The sequence below is a fragment of the Schistocerca nitens genome, chromosome 10 (assembly GCF_023898315.1).
Source record: "Schistocerca nitens isolate TAMUIC-IGC-003100 chromosome 10, iqSchNite1.1, whole genome shotgun sequence".
NCBI classification, from domain to species: domain Eukaryota; kingdom Metazoa; phylum Arthropoda; class Insecta; order Orthoptera; family Acrididae; genus Schistocerca; species Schistocerca nitens.
Window position 1 is genome coordinate 52535894 of NC_064623.1, and position 19218 is coordinate 52555111.

The 19218-nt window shown below is 39.5% G+C and overlaps 1 protein-coding gene across 1 annotated transcript in view; it reads left to right on the plus strand.

Moving 5' to 3' along the window:
* Positions 1-19218, plus strand: part of LOC126210521 (serine/threonine-protein kinase PAK mbt) — a 116676-nt gene that overhangs the window by 73885 nt on the left and 23573 nt on the right. The window contains exons 5-6 of the mRNA XM_049939768.1: positions 9464-9652; positions 18480-18740. Of these exons, the coding sequence (XP_049795725.1) occupies positions 9464-9652; positions 18480-18740 (450 nt within the window). The remainder of the gene's footprint in view (positions 1-9463; positions 9653-18479; positions 18741-19218) is intronic.

Below are 19218 nucleotides of genomic sequence, written 5' to 3' on the forward strand. Positions count from 1 at the left end.
AATATAATTAGCTTGCAAATCTGGAAATACGCTTTCAAACAAAGCATCTTTCGTATTTACCATATTGCAGAAATTGTCTAGCAATTTGATGCATTTGTGTGTCTCTATGAAATGTTATTGTTCCATTTCCAATGTTGAGCAATTTCTCGGAGAATGATAGTGCCAATGGATCGTTTTGCAGTTGAACACGTATATTTGTGTTACGACGTAATGTACTGACATTTCGCCATAGATAAGATTGTTTTATACATGCGTTAATTTCATCCGCATATGTAGAGCTTGGAATGACTGGCAATGTGTGTCTAAAATCACCGGACAGCAGCAGTAAGGCACCACCGAAAAGCCTGGTGTTATTATTTAGATCTTTCATCATTCTGTCGAGAGCTTCAGGTGAATGCATGTGGGCCATAGTGCATTCATCCCAGATAATAATTTTGCATTTTTTGCAAAACTTTAGCCATACCGGAAGTCTTTTTTATGTTGCACACTGCATCTGGATTTGTGTGAATGTTCAACAGCAACTTGAGTGCTGAATGTGCAGTCCGTCCGCCATCAAGCAAAGTGGCTGCAATACCCGACGAAGCAATTGCTAACGCAATACGATTTTTTGATCGAATGCGCGCATGTATTAGTGGGATGAGAAACGTTTTTCCAGTGCCACCTGGTGCGTCCAAAAAAAAAAAGAGAGAATCTACCTTGTTCTGCTGCAGTTGACAAATTAATTCAATAGTATACATTCTTCTGTTCATCAGTGAGTAGTTGCTCATTATTTTCAACGAAAGTAGTTAAAGAGACCGTATTGAACTGTTGTTCGTGCTGAATCTCACCGTTAATGATGTTTGTTGCTGGAAGGTTAGGTGACAGCATACCAAAATGGATGAGTGGCATATTCGAAATTAGAATGCAAATATCTTCAATCTTTATTAGCGCCTCGTTATGTATTTCTGGGGAAAATTGGATATTGGGATCTTTATCAGCGATCCAAATGCGATGCAGAATGTCATCGCTCATGGAATCTTTATATTTGTCCCAGAGGACAGAAGCTTGAGATGGAAAACATGTCGTCAATAATATGGCAAATAATTGGTGAATTTGATGAGGAGAGGAACTCAATGCTGCATTTGCAAGTGTAATATCCCAATGGTTGTCATCTTCCAGCAAATGTAATTTGCGACACGCATCACAATATGTGTCATACAAAATGTCATTGACTGTTCGCAAGTATTGGAAGGACGTCTGTCCAGGATAATTAACCAACAATAAATGCAAGAAGAAACATTCGCGTTGCTTTGTGTGGACTGTGTATAATCGGCCTAATGTATTTCCCATAAATATGCCGTTGTATCCTTCAACCGGAACACCTCACTTTCGTTGTTCCCACTTTTTTTGACTGTTTGTTCCATGTGAAATATCGTGGCACATCAGTATACGTTAATGTCTGCGAATTGACCGGAAATATCTGGTCAGTTGCATAGTTCGAAAAACTCAGTTAATGTGGTTTTTGGGGCAATTGATGCACACTGCAGAGCAGTCTCTTCCGTGAAATAAACACGCTGTTCATTTTCGAGGTGTGCGGCCAAATGTATAACAGTGTATCGGAAAACCCAAAATACGCCAAACTCCTTCATTGCTGCTGATGTATCGGCCCATTTGATACCGTGTTATTTCATCGTTTTCGTTAACATTGTGAACAGCAAATACAGCCATATCACTGCCCTTATGGACATACTTGCACATGTATTTTATGGACTTCACCGAACTACAGAGCTCAATGTTTATGTGTGCTATGTAGATTTTACACAGCAATGGTGAATATGGAACCACCCAGTGATTGCCAGTGTCAACTGTTGTACCGTTTGACATGCGTAATTGATGTGATTGACCACCATGGTCAGTGTCTACGACGACACAATGGATAACCATCTATGTTAGTGATTGTATCATTTATATAATTTTTTGGAAAACATTTCGTACATTTTTCATTGTCCATGCATGGCGCCGTCATGTTTATAGCACCGCATGGACATGGATCATTTGTTGTTGTTGTTGTGGTCTTCAGTCCTGAGACTGGTTTGATGCAGCTCATCTCTTAGTCTCCCTCTATGATTTTTATCCTCCACGCTGCCCTCCAGTACCAAATTGGTGATCCCTTGATGCCTCAGGACATGTCCTACCAACTGATCCCTTCTTCTAGTCAACTTGTCCCACAAACTCCTCTTTTCCAAAATTCTATTCAATACCTCCTCACTAGTTATGCGACCGACCCATCTAATCTTCAGCATTCTTCTGTAGCACCACATTTCGAAAGCTTCTATTCTCTTCTTGTCTAAACTATTTATCGTCCACGTTTCACTTCCATACATGGCTACACTCCATACAAATACTTTCAGACACGACTTCCTGACACTTAAATCAATACTCGATCTTAACAAATTTCTCTTCTTCAGAAACGCTTTCCTTGCCATTGCCAGTCTACATTTTATATCCTTTCTACTTCAACCATCATCAGTTATTTTGCTCCCCAAATAGCAAAACTCATTTACTACTTTAAGTGTCTCATTTCCTAATCTAATTCCCTCAGAATCACCTGACTTAATTCGACTACATTCCATTATCCTCGTTTTGCTTTTGTTGATGTTCATCTTATACCCTCCTTTCAAGACACTGTCCATTCCGTTCAACTGCTCTTCCAAGTCCTTTGCTGTCTCTGACAGAATTACAATGTCATCAATGAACCTCAAAGTTTTTATTTCTTCTCCATGGATTTTAATACCTACTCCAAATTTTTCTTTTGTTTCCTTTACTGCTTGCTCAATATACAGATTGAATAGCATCGGGGAGAGGCTACAACTCTGTCTCACTCCCTTCCCAACCACTGCTTCCCTTTCATGCCCCTCGACTCTTGTAACTGCCATCTGGTTTCTGTACAAATTGTAAATAGCCTTTCGCTCCCTGTATTTTACCCCTGCCACCTTTAGAATTTGAAAGAGAGTATTCCAGTCAACATTGTCAAAAGCTTTCTCTAAGTCTACAAATGCTAGAAACGTAGGATTGCCTTTCCTTAATCTTTCTTCTAAGGTAAGTCGTAAGGTCAGTATTGCCTCACGTGTCCCAGAATCCAAACTGATCTTCCCCGAGGCCGGCTTCTACTAGTTTTTCCATTCGTCTGTAAAGAATTCGTGTTAGTATTTTGCAGCTGTGACTTATTAAACTGATAGTTCGGTAATTTTCACATCTGTCAACACCTGCTTTCTTTGGGATTGGAATTATTATATTCTTCTTGAAGTCTGTGGGTATTTCGCCTGTCTCATACATCTTGCTCAGCAGATGGTAGAGTTTTGTCATGACTGGCTCTCCCAAGGCCATCAGTAGTTCTAATGGAATGTTGTCTACTCCCGGGGCCTTGTTTCGACTCAGGTCTTTCAGTGCTCTGTCAAACTCTTCACGCAGTATCTTATCTCCCATTTCATCTTCATCTACATCCTCTTCCATTTCCATAATATTGTCCTCAAGTACATTGCCGTTGTATAAACCCTCTATATACTCCTTCCACCTTTCTGCCTTCCCTTCTTTGCTTAGAACTGGGTTTCCATCTGAGCTCTTGATGTTCATACAAGTGGTTCTCTTCTCTCCAAAGGTCTCTTTAATTTTCCTGTAGGCAGTATCTATCTTACCCCTAGTGAGACAAGCCTCTACATCCTTACATTTGTCCTCTAGCCATCCCTGCTTAGCCATTTTGCACTTCCTGTCGATCTCATTTTTGAGACGTTTGTATTCCTTTTTGCCTGCTTCATTTACTGCATTTTTATATTTTCTCCTTTCATCAATTAAATTCAATATTTCTTCTGTTACCCAAGGATTTCTATTAGCCCTCGTCTTTTTACCTAATTGATCCTCTGCTGCCTTCACTACTTCATCCCTCAGAGCTACCCATTCTTCTTCTACTGTATTTCTTTCCCCCATTCCTGTCAATTGTTCCCTTATGCTCTCCCTGAAACTCTCTACAACCTCTGGTTCTTTCAGTTTATCCAGGTCCCATCTCCTTAAATTCCCACCTTTTTGCAGTTTCTTCAGTTTCAATCTACAGTTCATAACCAATAGATTGTGGTCAGAATCCACATCTGCCCCTGGAAATGTCTTACAATTTAAAACATGGTTCCTCAATCTCTGTCTTACCATTATATAATCTATCTGATACCTTTTAGTATCTCCAGGATTCTTCCAGGTATACAACCTTCTTTTATGATTCTTGAACCAAGTGTTAGCTATGATTAAGTTATGCTCGGTGCAAAATTCTACAAGGTGGCTTCCTCTTTCATTTCTTCCCCCCAATCCATATTCATCTACTATGTTTCCTTCTCTCCCTTTTCCTACTGACGAATTCCAGTCACCCATGACTATTAAATTTTCGTCTCCCCTTCACTACCTGAATAATTTCTTTTATCTCGTCATACATTTCATCAATTTCTTCATCATCTGCAGAGCTAGTTGGCATATAAACTTGTACTACTGTAGTAGGCATGGGCTTTGTGTCTATCTTGGCCACAATAATGCGTTCACTATGCTGTTTGTAGTAGCTAACCCGCACTCCTATTTTTTTATTCATATATATTCATACATATGAACGATATATTGATGAAACAGCTGGTGGTATCGGAGAATATTATTGTCTTCATTGGCACAAATCATCAACCGATATGCGTAGAAGTTCATCACGCTCACGTTCTTGCTGGTTTCTGCACCTGCAATGTAAAAATATAATTAAGACAAAGAAATTAATCGTGCATAAAAATAAAATATTAGGTAATGACATGTGTAGATTTTACCTGTTGCTGGGTTTCTTTGTTTGATATTTAAATGATATCCATCTTCTCCTTCCCAAAATATCAATGGATACTGAAAAGCGTCGTAAGAACGATGACTGGCTTCAGTCGTATGCACTGTGTTCTCTGCGATGGATTCGTATATCTCGACGTTCAAATGCGTCGCCAACCATAACAACTGCAACTTCATTAATGATCGGTGCATTATATCGGCCTGCGTGCTGCCCAGATGGTACTTTGTCTGCTTTGATGACGATCATATAGTTGTCGTTTTGCAGTCTGTTTGAAAATGTAGTGAACAACTGGACCAACTGGTTGTGATTCTGTAAAAACGGTTCTAAAATACCCACAATTTCTCACTCCTCCATCTGCTCGATATGGTTGCATTGGCAGCGTGCAGTTATTTGCTGCTCCTCATCACCCATGAAGTAGATTTGCAGAAATTTTGAATCGGTATCGAGCATCGGCATTAAAGAACCAATTTGATGACACTTGGCCGTGAATCTTAAACGTTGATTGAAAATTGCGACCATCCTCGTTCTGAACGATTTTTGTTTCTCCAAATGATGTCATTTGAAAGCACGAATTGAATTTGCAAATGTATTCAAAAACAATTTATATTGAGATGTAGCTCCAGCCAATAGAGTTTTCAATGGTTATGCCGGCGAATTCAGTGGTGGCAATACAACTTTTCCAGATGTGCAAGAGAAACCGGCCGATTCACCTTTGTCTTTGAGTGCATGACAATGTTGGCATTGTTTGTTCAGAGCACCGATTACAATTTGTGAATATGACGAATAGTCGATGTCCGACTCATATTCAAATGCAAGGCGAAGAAGTGATACATGTGTCAATGCGCGATACACTTGCAAACACTGTTGTTCACGTATTCTGACTGTGTCAGTGACTTGTTGATGGGCCAGTCTTTGTCTCAATGCATTAGCTGTAAGGTGTTCGTTGTGTTGCTCTTGACTTTCATTAGCACGTCTGATTGCAGCCTGGTTTCTTAAATTTTCATTGTCCGTCAACTGATCTTCTGATGATCTATTTAACTGATGGTTCTGGACTAATTGTGAATTCCGAGTCTATCGACCAATATTTCCTCCTTGTGGCGTTGTTTTATGTACGTAACTTATATGTGAATATAATACACTTAATATTCACTGAAGTGTGACACCTGAAATTATCAAAAGACACCGTACAAAAAAATGAAAATGTCAAAATAACGAAACACACATAATATAATACACTCAAATAAAAATGTCGAAAATTAACGAAATCCTATGCACGTAACTTATATCTGAATATAATATGCTCAATATTGCACACAAAAATGCAACACTGCCTACCGTGCTGATTTAAGAATGTAAATTTTCCAGGCCCCCCACTTGAATGTATACACAAAAATTCATTCAAGTCAATCCAGCCGTTCAATTGCAGTATAGATAAATATTCTAGATAGCGATTGCAGCGCCATCTGCCGGGCTGATTTGTGAATCTAAACCGTCCAGGACGCCACCCAAATGCATACAAAAAAATTCATTCAAATCAGTCCAGCTGTTTAGGAGTAGTTCAGTGACATACACACGTACAGTAGAATTATATATATATATATATATATAAAGATAAATTAACAAACGACGGAGCTGATCCTCCTTGGTACACAAAAAGGGTTAGAACAGTGTTGCAGAAACAATGAAACAAACATGCCAAATTAAAACAGACCCAAAATCCCCAAGATTGGCGATCTTTTACAGAAGCTTGAAATTTAGCACGGACTTCAATGCAAGATGCCTATAACAGTTTCCACAACGAAACTTTGTCTCAAAACCTGGCAGAAAATCCAAAGAGATCCTGGTTGTATGTGAAGTATTTTAGTGGCAAGAAACAATCAAAGCCTTCTCTGTGCAATAGCAATGGAGATACTATCGAAGACAGTGCTGCCAAAGCAGAGTTACTAAACACAGCATTCAGAACTGCCTTCACAAAAGAAGACGAAGTAAATATTGCAGAATTCGAATCGAGAACAGCTGCCAACATGAGTAACGTAGAAGTAAATACCCTCAGATTAGTGAAGCAACTTAAATCTCTTAATAAAAGCAAGTCTTCTGGTCCAGACTGTATACCAGTTAGGTTCCTTTAGGAGTATGCTGATGCATTAGCTCCATACTTAACAATCATATACAACCGTTTGCTCAACGAAAGATCCGTACCCAAAGACTGGAAGGTTGCACAGGTGACACCAGTATTCAAGAAAGGTAGTAGGAGTAATCCACTAAATTTCAGGCCCATATCGTTAATGTCGATATGCAGCAGGATTTTAGAACATATATTGTGTTCGAACATTATGAATTACCTCAAAGAAAATGGTCTATTGACACACAGTCAACATGGGTTTAGAAAACATCGTTCCTGTGAAACACAACTAGCTCTTTATTCACATGAAGTGTTGAGTGCTATTGACAAGGGATTTCAGATCGATTCCGTATTTCTGTATTTCTGGAAGGCTTTTGACACTGTACCACACAAGCAGCTCATAGTGAAATTGCATGCTTATGGAATATCGTGTCAGTTACGTGGCTGGATTTGTGATTTCATGTCAGAGAGGTCACAGTTTGTAGTAATTGATGGAAAGTCATCGAGTACAACAGAAGTGATTTCTGACATTCCCCAAGGTAGTGTTATAGGCCGTTTGCTGTTCCTTATCTATATAAACGATTTTGTAGACAATCTGAGTAGCCATCTTCAGTTTTTTTCAGATGACGCTGTCATTTATTGACTAATAAAGTCATCAGAGGATCAAAACAAACTGCAAAACAATTTAGAAAAGATATCTGAATGGTGCGAATAGTGGCAGTAGACCCTAAATAACGAAAAGTGTGAGGTCATCCACATGAGTGCTAAAAGGAACTCGTTAAACTTCGGTTACATGATAAATCAGTCTAATCTAAAAGCTGTAAATTCAACTAAATACCTAGGTATTATAATTACGAACAGCTTAAATTGGAAGGAACACATAGAAAATGTTGGGGGAAGGCTAACCAAAGACTTCGTTTTATTGGTAGGATGCTTAAAAAATGTAACAGACCTACTAAGGAGGCTGCCTACACTACGCTTGTCTGTCCTCTTTTAGAATACTGCTGTGCGGTGTGGGATCCTTACTGACGGAGTACATTGAAAAAGGCAGCACGTTTTGTATTGTCGCGAAATATGGAAGAGAGTGCCACAGAAATGATACAGGATTTGGGCTGGAAATCATTAAAAGAAAGGCGTTTTTCGTTGGCGATGGAATCTTCTCACGAAATTCCAATCACCAACTTTCTCCTCTGAACGCAAAAATATTTTGTTGATACCGACCTACATAGGGCGGAACGATCACCACGATAAAATAAGGGAAATCAGAGCTTGTACGGAAAGATATAGGTGTTCATTCTTTCCGTGCGCTATATGAGATTAATAGAGAATTGTGAAGGTGGTTCGATGAACCCTCTGCCAGGCACTTGAATGTGATTTGCAAAGTATCCATGTAGAGGTAGATGTAGATGCCCCCACCCCATCACTCCATTAATTTACTGTCTCAAGGTAACATTTCATAGATAACTGCAGTCTCACTGAATGTATGGATAAGATTCCATCCTCTTAACTGATTTTACATTTGATGAAAACTTATAGTTCTGTGGATAAAACTTCAATTCATTGAATGCACCTCCAAAGTTGTTGTTACACTCCAAGTCTGTCCACCTTCAGTTATTGGTAGGGATATAAATTCTGAATGTGTGTAACAAACATTATCACTGTTGAGGTGGTGCCATGGTTAAAGCACTGGACCTTTCTTCTGGAGCAGTGGAGCTCAGATCCCTATCTAGTCGTTCCGATATAGATTTTTAGTGGTTTCACTAACTTGATGTCAGGCTGTTACCTTTGAAAAGGCCTGTGTTCTATTCCGTGTACCACCAGAGATTTTTTTCAGGTAGAGAGGTGTGAAGCATGGTCCACTGAGCCTCTTGGGACCAGATGAGGAGCTGCAAAAGTAGCAGTATTTCCAGGATTCATATACTGGCAACAAATGCTGGAGGGTTTGGTGACATGCTGATCACCTATTCCACTATTGAAGATTGCTCCTTGTACTACCTTTTAGGCAGCAGTTGTCCACTTGTAATAGGCCTAACGCCTAATCCCTGAGTAGTGTTCATGTTTACCTTAAGTTTCCCTTTTTTATGTTATTAAACGTTTTGGATCATTTCCTTTTTTCATTATATCTTACTTTTTATATAGGCAGCATATTTAATTGCTATCCAATATTGTATCTAATATCAGATTCAAGAAAAATGTGAAAGTTTGTTAATTACGGAATGTTTAGCCTTTGCCTGTATCAATTTTATTTATAATAATTGAGCTGTTGACCTAATCATTATTTGAAATATAACCAAAAATGGTATAAACCACTCTCAACATCGTGTACCTACAGTTCCAAAGGAAAGATAGTTATCTTTCTTCGCAGGTGTGGGTGCAAATTTGTATCTCCATGATTTTTAAAATTATTATAGTCTTTAATACTGTTTTTACTATTTATTGATTGCTATTCAGCATAATTTAGTGTATAAAAGCTAATGTCAGGTGTTATTCTCATTTTGTCACAGTTCAGGGCTGCTCTTCAAATGGTGGTGAGCCCAGGTGATCCACGTGAAAACCTGGAGCAGTTCACCAAAATTGGTGAAGGCTCTACAGGAACTGTGTGCATTGCTGTGGAGAAGTCGACAGGCCGCCAGGTTGCTGTCAAAAAGATGGATCTCCGGAAACAGCAGCGGCGGGAACTTCTATTCAATGAGGCAAGTTTTTGTGTATTTTGTTTGTTGGATGGTATTGATATTTGTCATCATCATCATCAGCAGCAGCAGCAGATATTTAACATCCACAATTGAATAAAGGCCTGTCCATGCATTGCATTCCTCAGCCATACACAGCCATGTTACTCCTGCATGCCCCCTACCCAACTTCCATCATTTCATTGCTTTGGTCTTATCTTTTGCAATCCAGCGAAAAGCTTCCTTGATCCATTGACCACCCATTCGGCTGGCTAGTACATTTGACTTGTATTTGAGAAGACAACAATTTAAATTTCCTTCAGGCCATCCGGATTTGTGTTTTTCCTTGATTTCTCTAAATTGCTTAAATCAGCTGGTGGAATGCTTCATTTGAAAAGAACACGGCCAACGTCCTTCCTCATCTGAACTTGTGTTTCAAAGCCTTTAATGACCATGTGATTGGAGGGACATTAAATCCTAACCTTCCTCTCTTCCTACTTTGATGTAAATTTTGGAACAGTTACAACTATAAGGTGTTTTCAAAAAAATTCCAGAACTTTGTCCACAAAATTTTTCTACACTTATGTTTCATGTATTGTGCATGGTCTCCTTCAAAATACTCTCCTCCACTATTAATACACTATTCCCAATGCAGTCTTGGTACGCTTCTTGCTGAATTGCATGAAGTGCTGTTTACAAATTTTCTTTTACCTCATTTGTTGTTGCAAATCTTTGTCCTTTCAATGGGATTTTCAACTTTGGGGAAAAAAAAAAAAAGTGGGGAGGGGGGAGCAGGTCTGGAGAGTACAGAGAATGAGACAGTGCAGTGATTTCAGTTTTTGTGCAATAGACATGCTCCAACAGGGATGAATGCATGGGTGAGTTATTGTGATGCAAGAGCCATGAATTACTTTGACACATTTCTGGCCATTTCCTTCTCACATTTTCTCACAGGCATCGCAACATGTCCTGATAACAGTTTGTCCCTGTGGCACAAATTCATGATGAACTATAGTTCAATTCTTTTATCTTGGTGGCTCGCGCATGCCCGCCCAGACGCGGGAGATTGCTGCGTTGCCAGTTGCACATGACGCACGCGCCAATAGAAGCAGCGCCATAGTATAGCATAGTTCGCATGCTTACGTTTAGGGGGGAGCGCGCAGTTCATGAAGTAAAGCCACCACGGCCGCATTAACCCTTTCGCTGCTACAAAGACTAGCTCCCTGCATTCCGCGCTGTGCGCGATTTTGTCATTGCTCGCCTGTGCAGACACATCGTGTTCCGACTGCTTTGACACTCTTATCAATCGATTCCACAAAAACTATTTGGCCCAAAAATTTGATTTTTACACATCTTCTTGACTGATACATTCCCCCCATAAAGGACTTAATTTTGTTTCGATGTTCAACGCAGTTATTATGCAGCATTAAATATAGTAAACCATTGCACGAAATTTTGAAGAGTTTGCAGAGGTAAAAGTCCATAGAGTATACTTTCCGTATGGTCGATTTTAGTTGCCTCAATGTTGAGAATGAAATGTGGACAAGATACCTAAATTTCATATAAAATTTACTGTATAACAGTAGCTCATTTAAGTACCACATAGGTGTCGTATGTAATATTGAGAAATATTCCGTCTTTCGCGACTGTAACAAAAGTTTTATTTACACTGAGCACGTTTGGCGTTATTTTAAAGCACTTCAATCAATCAAAAGGAAGTAGACAAAATACATTAAACTTACAAAAACATTAGGACTTGAATATACCGTCTATCAGTGAAGTGCTCTGAGCTACGTCAAATATAATTTTTGTGTGTGGCACACACAAACATCATTTATTTGCTAAAACACTAATCAGCCAACACAAACGTTGAATATTGTGTTACCGCAGCACAAAACTACGAAAGGTGACTTGGCAATGGAGGAGACAAAATACTGTCCACTGAAGATGCTTCAAAAGAGAGAAACGCGTCTGGTCTAAATAAGCCCCTTATTACATTATTACATTATTTACCATTGGTAAAACTGCGACTGTGGAACAAAAACAAGAAAGAGAACATGAGTACCATTGTGAATGTGCCATACCTTTCCTTGATAGAAGTGCTTTAAAATAAAGCCAAACGCGTCCGGTGTAAATAATACTTTTATTACAGTCGCGAAAGATGGAATATTTCTCAATATTACATACGACACCTATGTCGTACTTAAATTAAATGAGATATTGTTATACAGTAAATATTATATGAAATTTAGGTATCTTGTCCACATTTCATTCTCAACATTGTGGCAACTAAAATCGACCATACGGAAAGTATACGCTATGGACTTTTACCTCTGCAAACTCTTCAAAATTTCGTGCAATGGTTTACTACATTTAATGCTGCGCATCAAAACAAAATTAAGTCATTTATGGGGGAAAGGTATCAGTCAAGAAGACGTGTAAAAATCGAATTTTTTTGCCAAATAGTTTTTGTGAAATCGAATGATAAGTGTTTCAAAGCAATGGGAACACCATGTGTCTGCACAGGCGAGAAGTGCAGTGATGACAAAATCGCACACAGCGCGGAATGCGGGGAGCACGTGTCTGCAGCAGCGAAAAAGTTAATGAAGAGGCAAAGCACTAGAAATTTCATTCAAACGAATAAAATTCGTGAAGTAAGGCACTCCAATATTGTTTTTAAATAAAGAAAATATTAAGCACCGCACAAGGTTTGAACTCATAACCTTTCACTTGGCACCCCAACACCTTAACCGTTACGCTACCTCAGCTTGTTGAATGGTGTAACTCTATAAGGACTTTAACACCGCACGCAACTACTTATAAACACTGTTGGTATGACTATGAATTACTCACGCTTCGTCGAAGTACAGTAGGAAATAAACAATTACCGCTGTTCTTTATTGCGAAAAAGCAGTTCGTGAGATTGAAACAAACACCTTTCCTTGCTATCGCCTGAATTAGGAGTCTTATTGCTTGTTTGGTTTAATTAATTAATAGAATATGAAGCAATTGGTATAAAGAATGCTTTTTTCCAAACTTTCTATAAAAGAAAGTCTGCTATCAAGACATTGCTTTTGTTCTATTACTTTATTTATGACTGAACGTTTCTAAAACTGAAGACACTCGTCCGTGCTCTGCACTGCAGTCGAGATCTGGCAACGTCGTTCTCTGTTCATTGGCTGACTGTGTTTTGTGACGTCAGATGCGCAGAACGAACCTAAATTCGGCCGCCAAGATATATGACGTGCACTTTAATACTTCAAAGTTAAAGAAAACTATCAGCTTTCATACTTGACCTTGGTCTCAACATCATAACCATAAACAAACATCTCATTACCAGTTATGATTCTCTTAAGGAACATCTCATTCTCATTTGTGGGATCCAAAAGCTCTTCACAGATTGCGAGGCAAAGATCTTTCTGGTCTTGACTCATGAGGTGTGGGACAAACTTGGCAACAAGACGATGCATTCCGAGATGCGGTGTCACAATTTCATGACATGATCCAACTGAACTCTTCTGCAGTGTCTCTGACAGTCTGTCTTCGATTGGCACTCACAATTCCGTTGACATTCTTGACATGAGCGTTGTAAGTAGACGTCGAAGGGCATGCTGAATGTGTGTCATCTTTAACTTCTGCCCAGCCATTTTTAAATCATGTGAACCATTTGTAACACTGAGTACATCTTAAAAACTCATCACTCTAGGCTTGCCGCATCATTTGATGTATCTCTGTAAAGGTTTTCTCGAGTTTCATGCAAAATTTAATGCAGGTGCGTTGCTCGTCTAACTCTGCCACCTTGAATTTCGCAGACTGTGTGACACAATGTTCTACTTGATACAGCACTGAACAGTAAGTAATAACAGACATACAAAGATGAAGCTTCCATTAGTTACATATTAAACACAGGCTTCTGCAGTGATGCCATTCACATTTTGTTCCAACATACCATTGGCACAAGATTACAAATGTTTCAGAATTTTTTGAATAGACCTAACATTTCTTCCATTGTAGTTTGTACCCTCTGGTCCATTTATTTGTTTTCTTGCCATTACTATTAATTTGTCACGGATCTCTCAATTTACAATACAATTATTGCAATATTGAGGCAGAAATTGCTGTAGTCTCATGCTTCTTATATTGGTATATTATTTTTTACAACATGAATCAGTGAAATGGGAAACTTGATTTGATCTGATTTTATCAGGGAAGCAAAAACAACATTGGTCAAGCCCATTGCTGCCCGCACCGAAACAGAGTTTATTATGTGGTATCGTTTCCTGTGCCTCTAGTAAAGCCAACCAATGCCCTTGAACAGTGCAAGGAGATCCTTTGCCAGTGCTTTGCTATATACAATTTCTTCAGGTCTGGTTGATCTAAATATTTTGTCTTTTAATCTCCAATGCCTTGATTTCAAAGACCAAATGTGATGCAGTTTCATCGCCCACACCACTCATCCTACTTTTGAGGTCTTCTTCTATTATCTCCATTGTATGTAGGTGTTTTTTGAAATTCCCCAACTGAAGCAAACAGAATTTCTCTCGAACTGCTTTGCGCACCTGAATGATTTAATGACACCAAATGTTCTACCTTAATGGCCGGATACTAGTTGGTGAATTCAGTGATTGGATCATTATCACGCGAAGCCATCTTGGTGATAGATTCGGTAACAGGTTTAAAAGTTTCGCGATCGATATGCCCCAACTTAAGCAAATGTAATTTCTCTCAAAGTGCTTTGTGCGCCTGAATGACTTTGCTTTGTTGACATCTCGAAGGATACTAATCGGGGCTCTGAATATCATGTGGTTTTATATATGCTTTGTTGTTATTCTTCCTCTTGTTTCCTACAGCACCTTCTTCAATAACAACCATCTCGGCTTGTATCTTAATGGCACTAATTCTATTCTCTATCCGGTTTTGGTTAAGTGCAAGAAGTTTCTTAGTGTCCTTTTATTCCCTTACAACTTTAGCGAGTCTCGCCTCAAGGTTCTTAAATTTGATACCGGTGTACATGCATGCATTCTGTCTTCCACACCTAACCTCTGTCCTAACCTCTGGCCTGTCAATAGTCCAACCATGAGTTCTCCTGTTCAAGCCCAGGATTGAGAGACTTCTCCTAGAACATGGCTTCGGCATCAATACCTTGCCATATTTTTGCTTTAGAATCTTAGCCCAATATTCTACATGCTGTATCATTGTCCAGTCTCATAGTTTTATTTTGATCATTGCCTTGGTGATTACCAGGACAGGTTCCTGTCCAATAAATTGTGTCATTGCCCCTATCCTGGCCAACCTATCGGCTTACTCATTACCACCAATCTCTGAGTGACTAGGGATCCACAATAGGTTTATCCTATTGCTTTCCCCTAGCTCCACAAGGACTTTGTGGCATTTTGCCACAATCTTTGATCTTGTTGCAGAGGCTGCCAGTGTTTTCAGGGCTGCTTGGCTGTCTGAATAAATGAAAATGCTACAACCTCTGTAGCACCTCCACAAATTCTCCTCCATGCACACCCTGATAGCAGATACTTCTGCTTGAAACACAGTGGCCATCTTCCCTAGAGAGATTGCACTCTTCAGCCTTGGCTGCACTCCGTATACCCCGGCCTCAGCACCTTGGTCTGTTTTCAAACTGTCAGTGAACGAGACTGTGTCCCCAGTACATGCATTTCAAAAATAAAGTACAAATAATTGTTCATCACTGTTAATCATTTTAAGAAGTCCATAATCGTCATCGTAATTACATTAAATGTTTATTTATGTTGAGGTTTATATATTCTCATGTAGATATATGTAGTGGATTTCTGTGCCTTGAAACTTCAACTTGGGAATGGGTCACTTCATATGATGCAAGATTGGTTAGTACATTTATCTCACCATAACCAGTTTTATTACAGATGCAGTAGTACAACTACTGCGAGGCCCAACCATTTCATAGTCAGTTTTATTTACAACACTCAAATCATTGAATACTATTTGTCATATTAAAATTGTTATTTCTTAGGTAACCTATAAGACATTACCAGGGACAGATGTGGACTCTGACCACAACTTATTGGTTATGAACTGCAGATTGAAACTGAAGAAACTGCAAAAAGGAAGGAATTTAATGAGATGGGACCTGAATAAACTGAAAGAACCAGAGGTTGTTGAGAGTTTCAGAGAGAGCATTAGGGAATGATTGACAGGAACAGGGGAAAGAAATGCAGTAGAAGAAGAATGGGTAGGTTTGAGAGACGAAATAGTGACGGCAGCAGACGATCAAGTGAGGATCAAGTAGGTAAAAAGATGAGGGCTAGTAGAAATCTTTGGGTAACAGAAGAGATATTGAATTTAATTGATGAAAGGAGAAAATATAAAAATGCAGTAAATGGAGCAGGCAAAAAGGAATACAAATGTCTCAAAAATGAAATTGATAGGAAGTGCAAAATGGCAAAGTGGGGATGGCTAGAGGACAAATGTAAGGATGTAGAGGCATATATCACTAGGGGTAAGATAGGTACTGCCTACAGGATTAGAGAGACCTTTAGAGAAAAGAGAAGCACTTGTATGAATATCAAGAGCTCAGATGGAAAACGAGTTATAGGCAAAGAAGGGAAAGCAGAAAGGTGGGAGGAGTATATAGAGGGTCTATACAAGGGTGATGTACTTGAGGGAAATATTATGGATATGAAAGAGGACATAGATGAAGATGAAATGGGAGATATGATACTGCGTGAAGAATTTTACAGAGCACTGAAAGACTGAAGTCGAAACAAGGCCCTGGGAGTAGACAACATTCCATTAGAACTACTGATAGCATTGGGAGAGCCAGCCCTGACAAAACTCTACCATCTTGTGAGCAAGATGTATGAGACAGGTGAAATACCCTCAGACTTCAAGAAGAATGTAATAATTCCAATTCCAAAGAAAGCAGGTGTTGACAGATGTGGAAATTACCGAACTATGAGTTTAATAAGTCACAACTGCAAAATACTAACGCGAATTCTTTACAGACGAATGGAAAAACTGGTAGAAGCCGACCTCGGCGAAAATCAGTTTGGATTCTGCAGAAATGTTGGAACACGTGAGGCAATACTGACCCTACGACTTATCTTAGAAGAAAGATTAAGGAAAGGCAAACCTACGTTTCTAGCATTTGTAGACTTAGAGAAATCTTTTGACAATGTTGACTGGAATACTCTCTTTCAAATTCTGAAGGTGGCAGGGGTAAAATACAGGAAGCGAAAGGCTATTTACAATTTGTACAGAAACCAGATGGCAGTTATAAGAGTTGAGGGGCATGAAAGGGAAGCAGTGGTTGGGAAGGGAGTGAGACAGGGTTGTAGCCTGTCCCCAATGTTATTCAATCTGTATATTGAGCAAGCAGTAAAGGAAACAAAAGAAAAATTCGGAGTAGGTATTAAAGTCCATGGAGAAGAAATAAAAACGTTGAGGTTCATTGATGACATTGTAATTCTGTCAGAGACAGCAAAGGACTTGGAAGAGCAGTTGAACGGAATGGACAGTGTCTTGAAAGGAGGATATAAGATGAACATCAACAAAAGCAAAATGAGGATAATGGAATGTAGTCGAATTAGCTCGGGTGATGCTGAGGGTATTAGATTAGGAAATGAGACACTTAAAGTTGTAAAGGAGTTTTGCTATTTGGGGACCAAAATAACTGATGATGGTCGAAGTGGAGAGGATATAAAATGTAGACTGGCAATGGCAAGGAAAGCGTTTCTGTAGAAGAGAAATTTGTTAACATCGAGTATAGATTTAAGTGTCAGGAAGTCGTTTCTGAAAGTATTTGTATGGAGTGTAGCCATGTATGGAAGTGAAACATGGACGATAAATAGTTTGGACAAGAAGAGAATAGAAGCTTTCGAAATGTGGTGTTACAGAAGAATGCTGAAGATTAGATGGGTAGATCACATAACTAATGAGGAGGTATTGAATAGAATTGGGGAGAAGAGGAGTTTGTGGCACAACTTGACAAGAAGAAGGGACCGGTTGGTAGGACATGTTCTGAGGCATCAAGGGATCACAAATTTAGTGTTGGAGGGCAGCGTGGAGGGTAAAAATTGTAGAGGGAGACCAAGAGATGAATACACTAAGCAGATTCAGAAGGTTGTAGGTGGCGGTAGGTAGACCACAACAACAACAGATAACTATGATGTAAAAAAGGTACTGTATGTGCGAAGCCATGATCCAGTGTGATAGAGATCTTAATGGCCCTAATCAAGTCAGGTTTAATAAATAAATAAGACTCCAAACAAACTGAAGAGCCATTTCTGACATGTTTGGTCTGAACTAGAATACAAACAGATCTCGTCCCAACATGGCAATGCATGTCTCACGCAAGTCTCAGAACCCAAGGACAAATCACCAAATTGGGTTGGACACTATCGCCTCATCCACATTATAGGATAGACCTGGTGCCCTCAGACTTCCATCTGTTTGGGCGATGTAAGTATTCTCTTCAAGGGATGTTTATTGAACATGATGAGAGCAATAATAGGAGCAGTGAAAACATGCTACAAGCACACGATGAGGCCTCTCACCAACAGGAAAGAAACACTCATACACAATGCTGGGGCAAATGGCCATAAAATGAGATAGACTGTGAAAAAAAAAAAAAAGTAGTACATGTTGAAGAAATGTTGATGTGAAAATGTCACCAAACTGTAACTCTCGAGAATTAATGTGTTCTGAGGATTAAATTGTGGGTCATTATTTATCGAACAACCATCTTTCAATTTGTGTGACTGAATTAGTGTTGACCTTCCAAACAGTTTAAAACTGTGTTGTGACAGAATTTACATTTCTAGCAGGCCTTTTGAAGAAAAGCATTACTCCTCTGTCACAGGTGGTGATAATGCGTGACTACCACCACCCGAACATCGTGGAGATGTACGACAGCTTCCTGGTGCAGGACGAGCTGTGGGTGGTGATGGAGTTCCTGGAGGGGGGCGCCCTGACTGACATCGTGACGCACGAGCGCATGGACGAGCAGCAGATCGCGACGGTGTGCCGGCAGTGCCTGCGCGCTCTCTCCTACCTGCACTCACAGGGTGTCATCCACCGTGACATCAAGTCCGACTCCATTCTGCTGGCTGCTGATGGGAGGGTGAGTGGACTCTGCATTGCAAACACCTGGGTGTTTTGCCGTATCCTCCTGTTATATGGCTGTAGCGTGGGACATATTTCTGTGCCTAATGTTCTCCACCTGATGCTGGAGACATCATTAGAGAACATAAGGGCTCAGATAATAGCTTCTCAGATAAACTCATCCAGTCGAACTGTTTATACGTTTACACACAATGATAGAGCTGTGACATCTTCAGATCATTTTCTAAGATTGCCGATTTATGCCAACGTGTGTAGCTTGTAGCATAGAAGAGTTGGCACTATTTTTTTATTTAGCACTAACGATCACTAATTGTGCTACTTCAGTCCATTTTTTAAAGTTGGTTTTTGTGTTCTTGAATTTTTATTGTTGGTATTACCATCATAACATGGTAATTAGAGGATGGCAGACAGCTTGACTAAAGTGCACTTATGGTGTATCAGACTCTTCCGTTATGTGCTTCTGTTGGCAGTTTGTT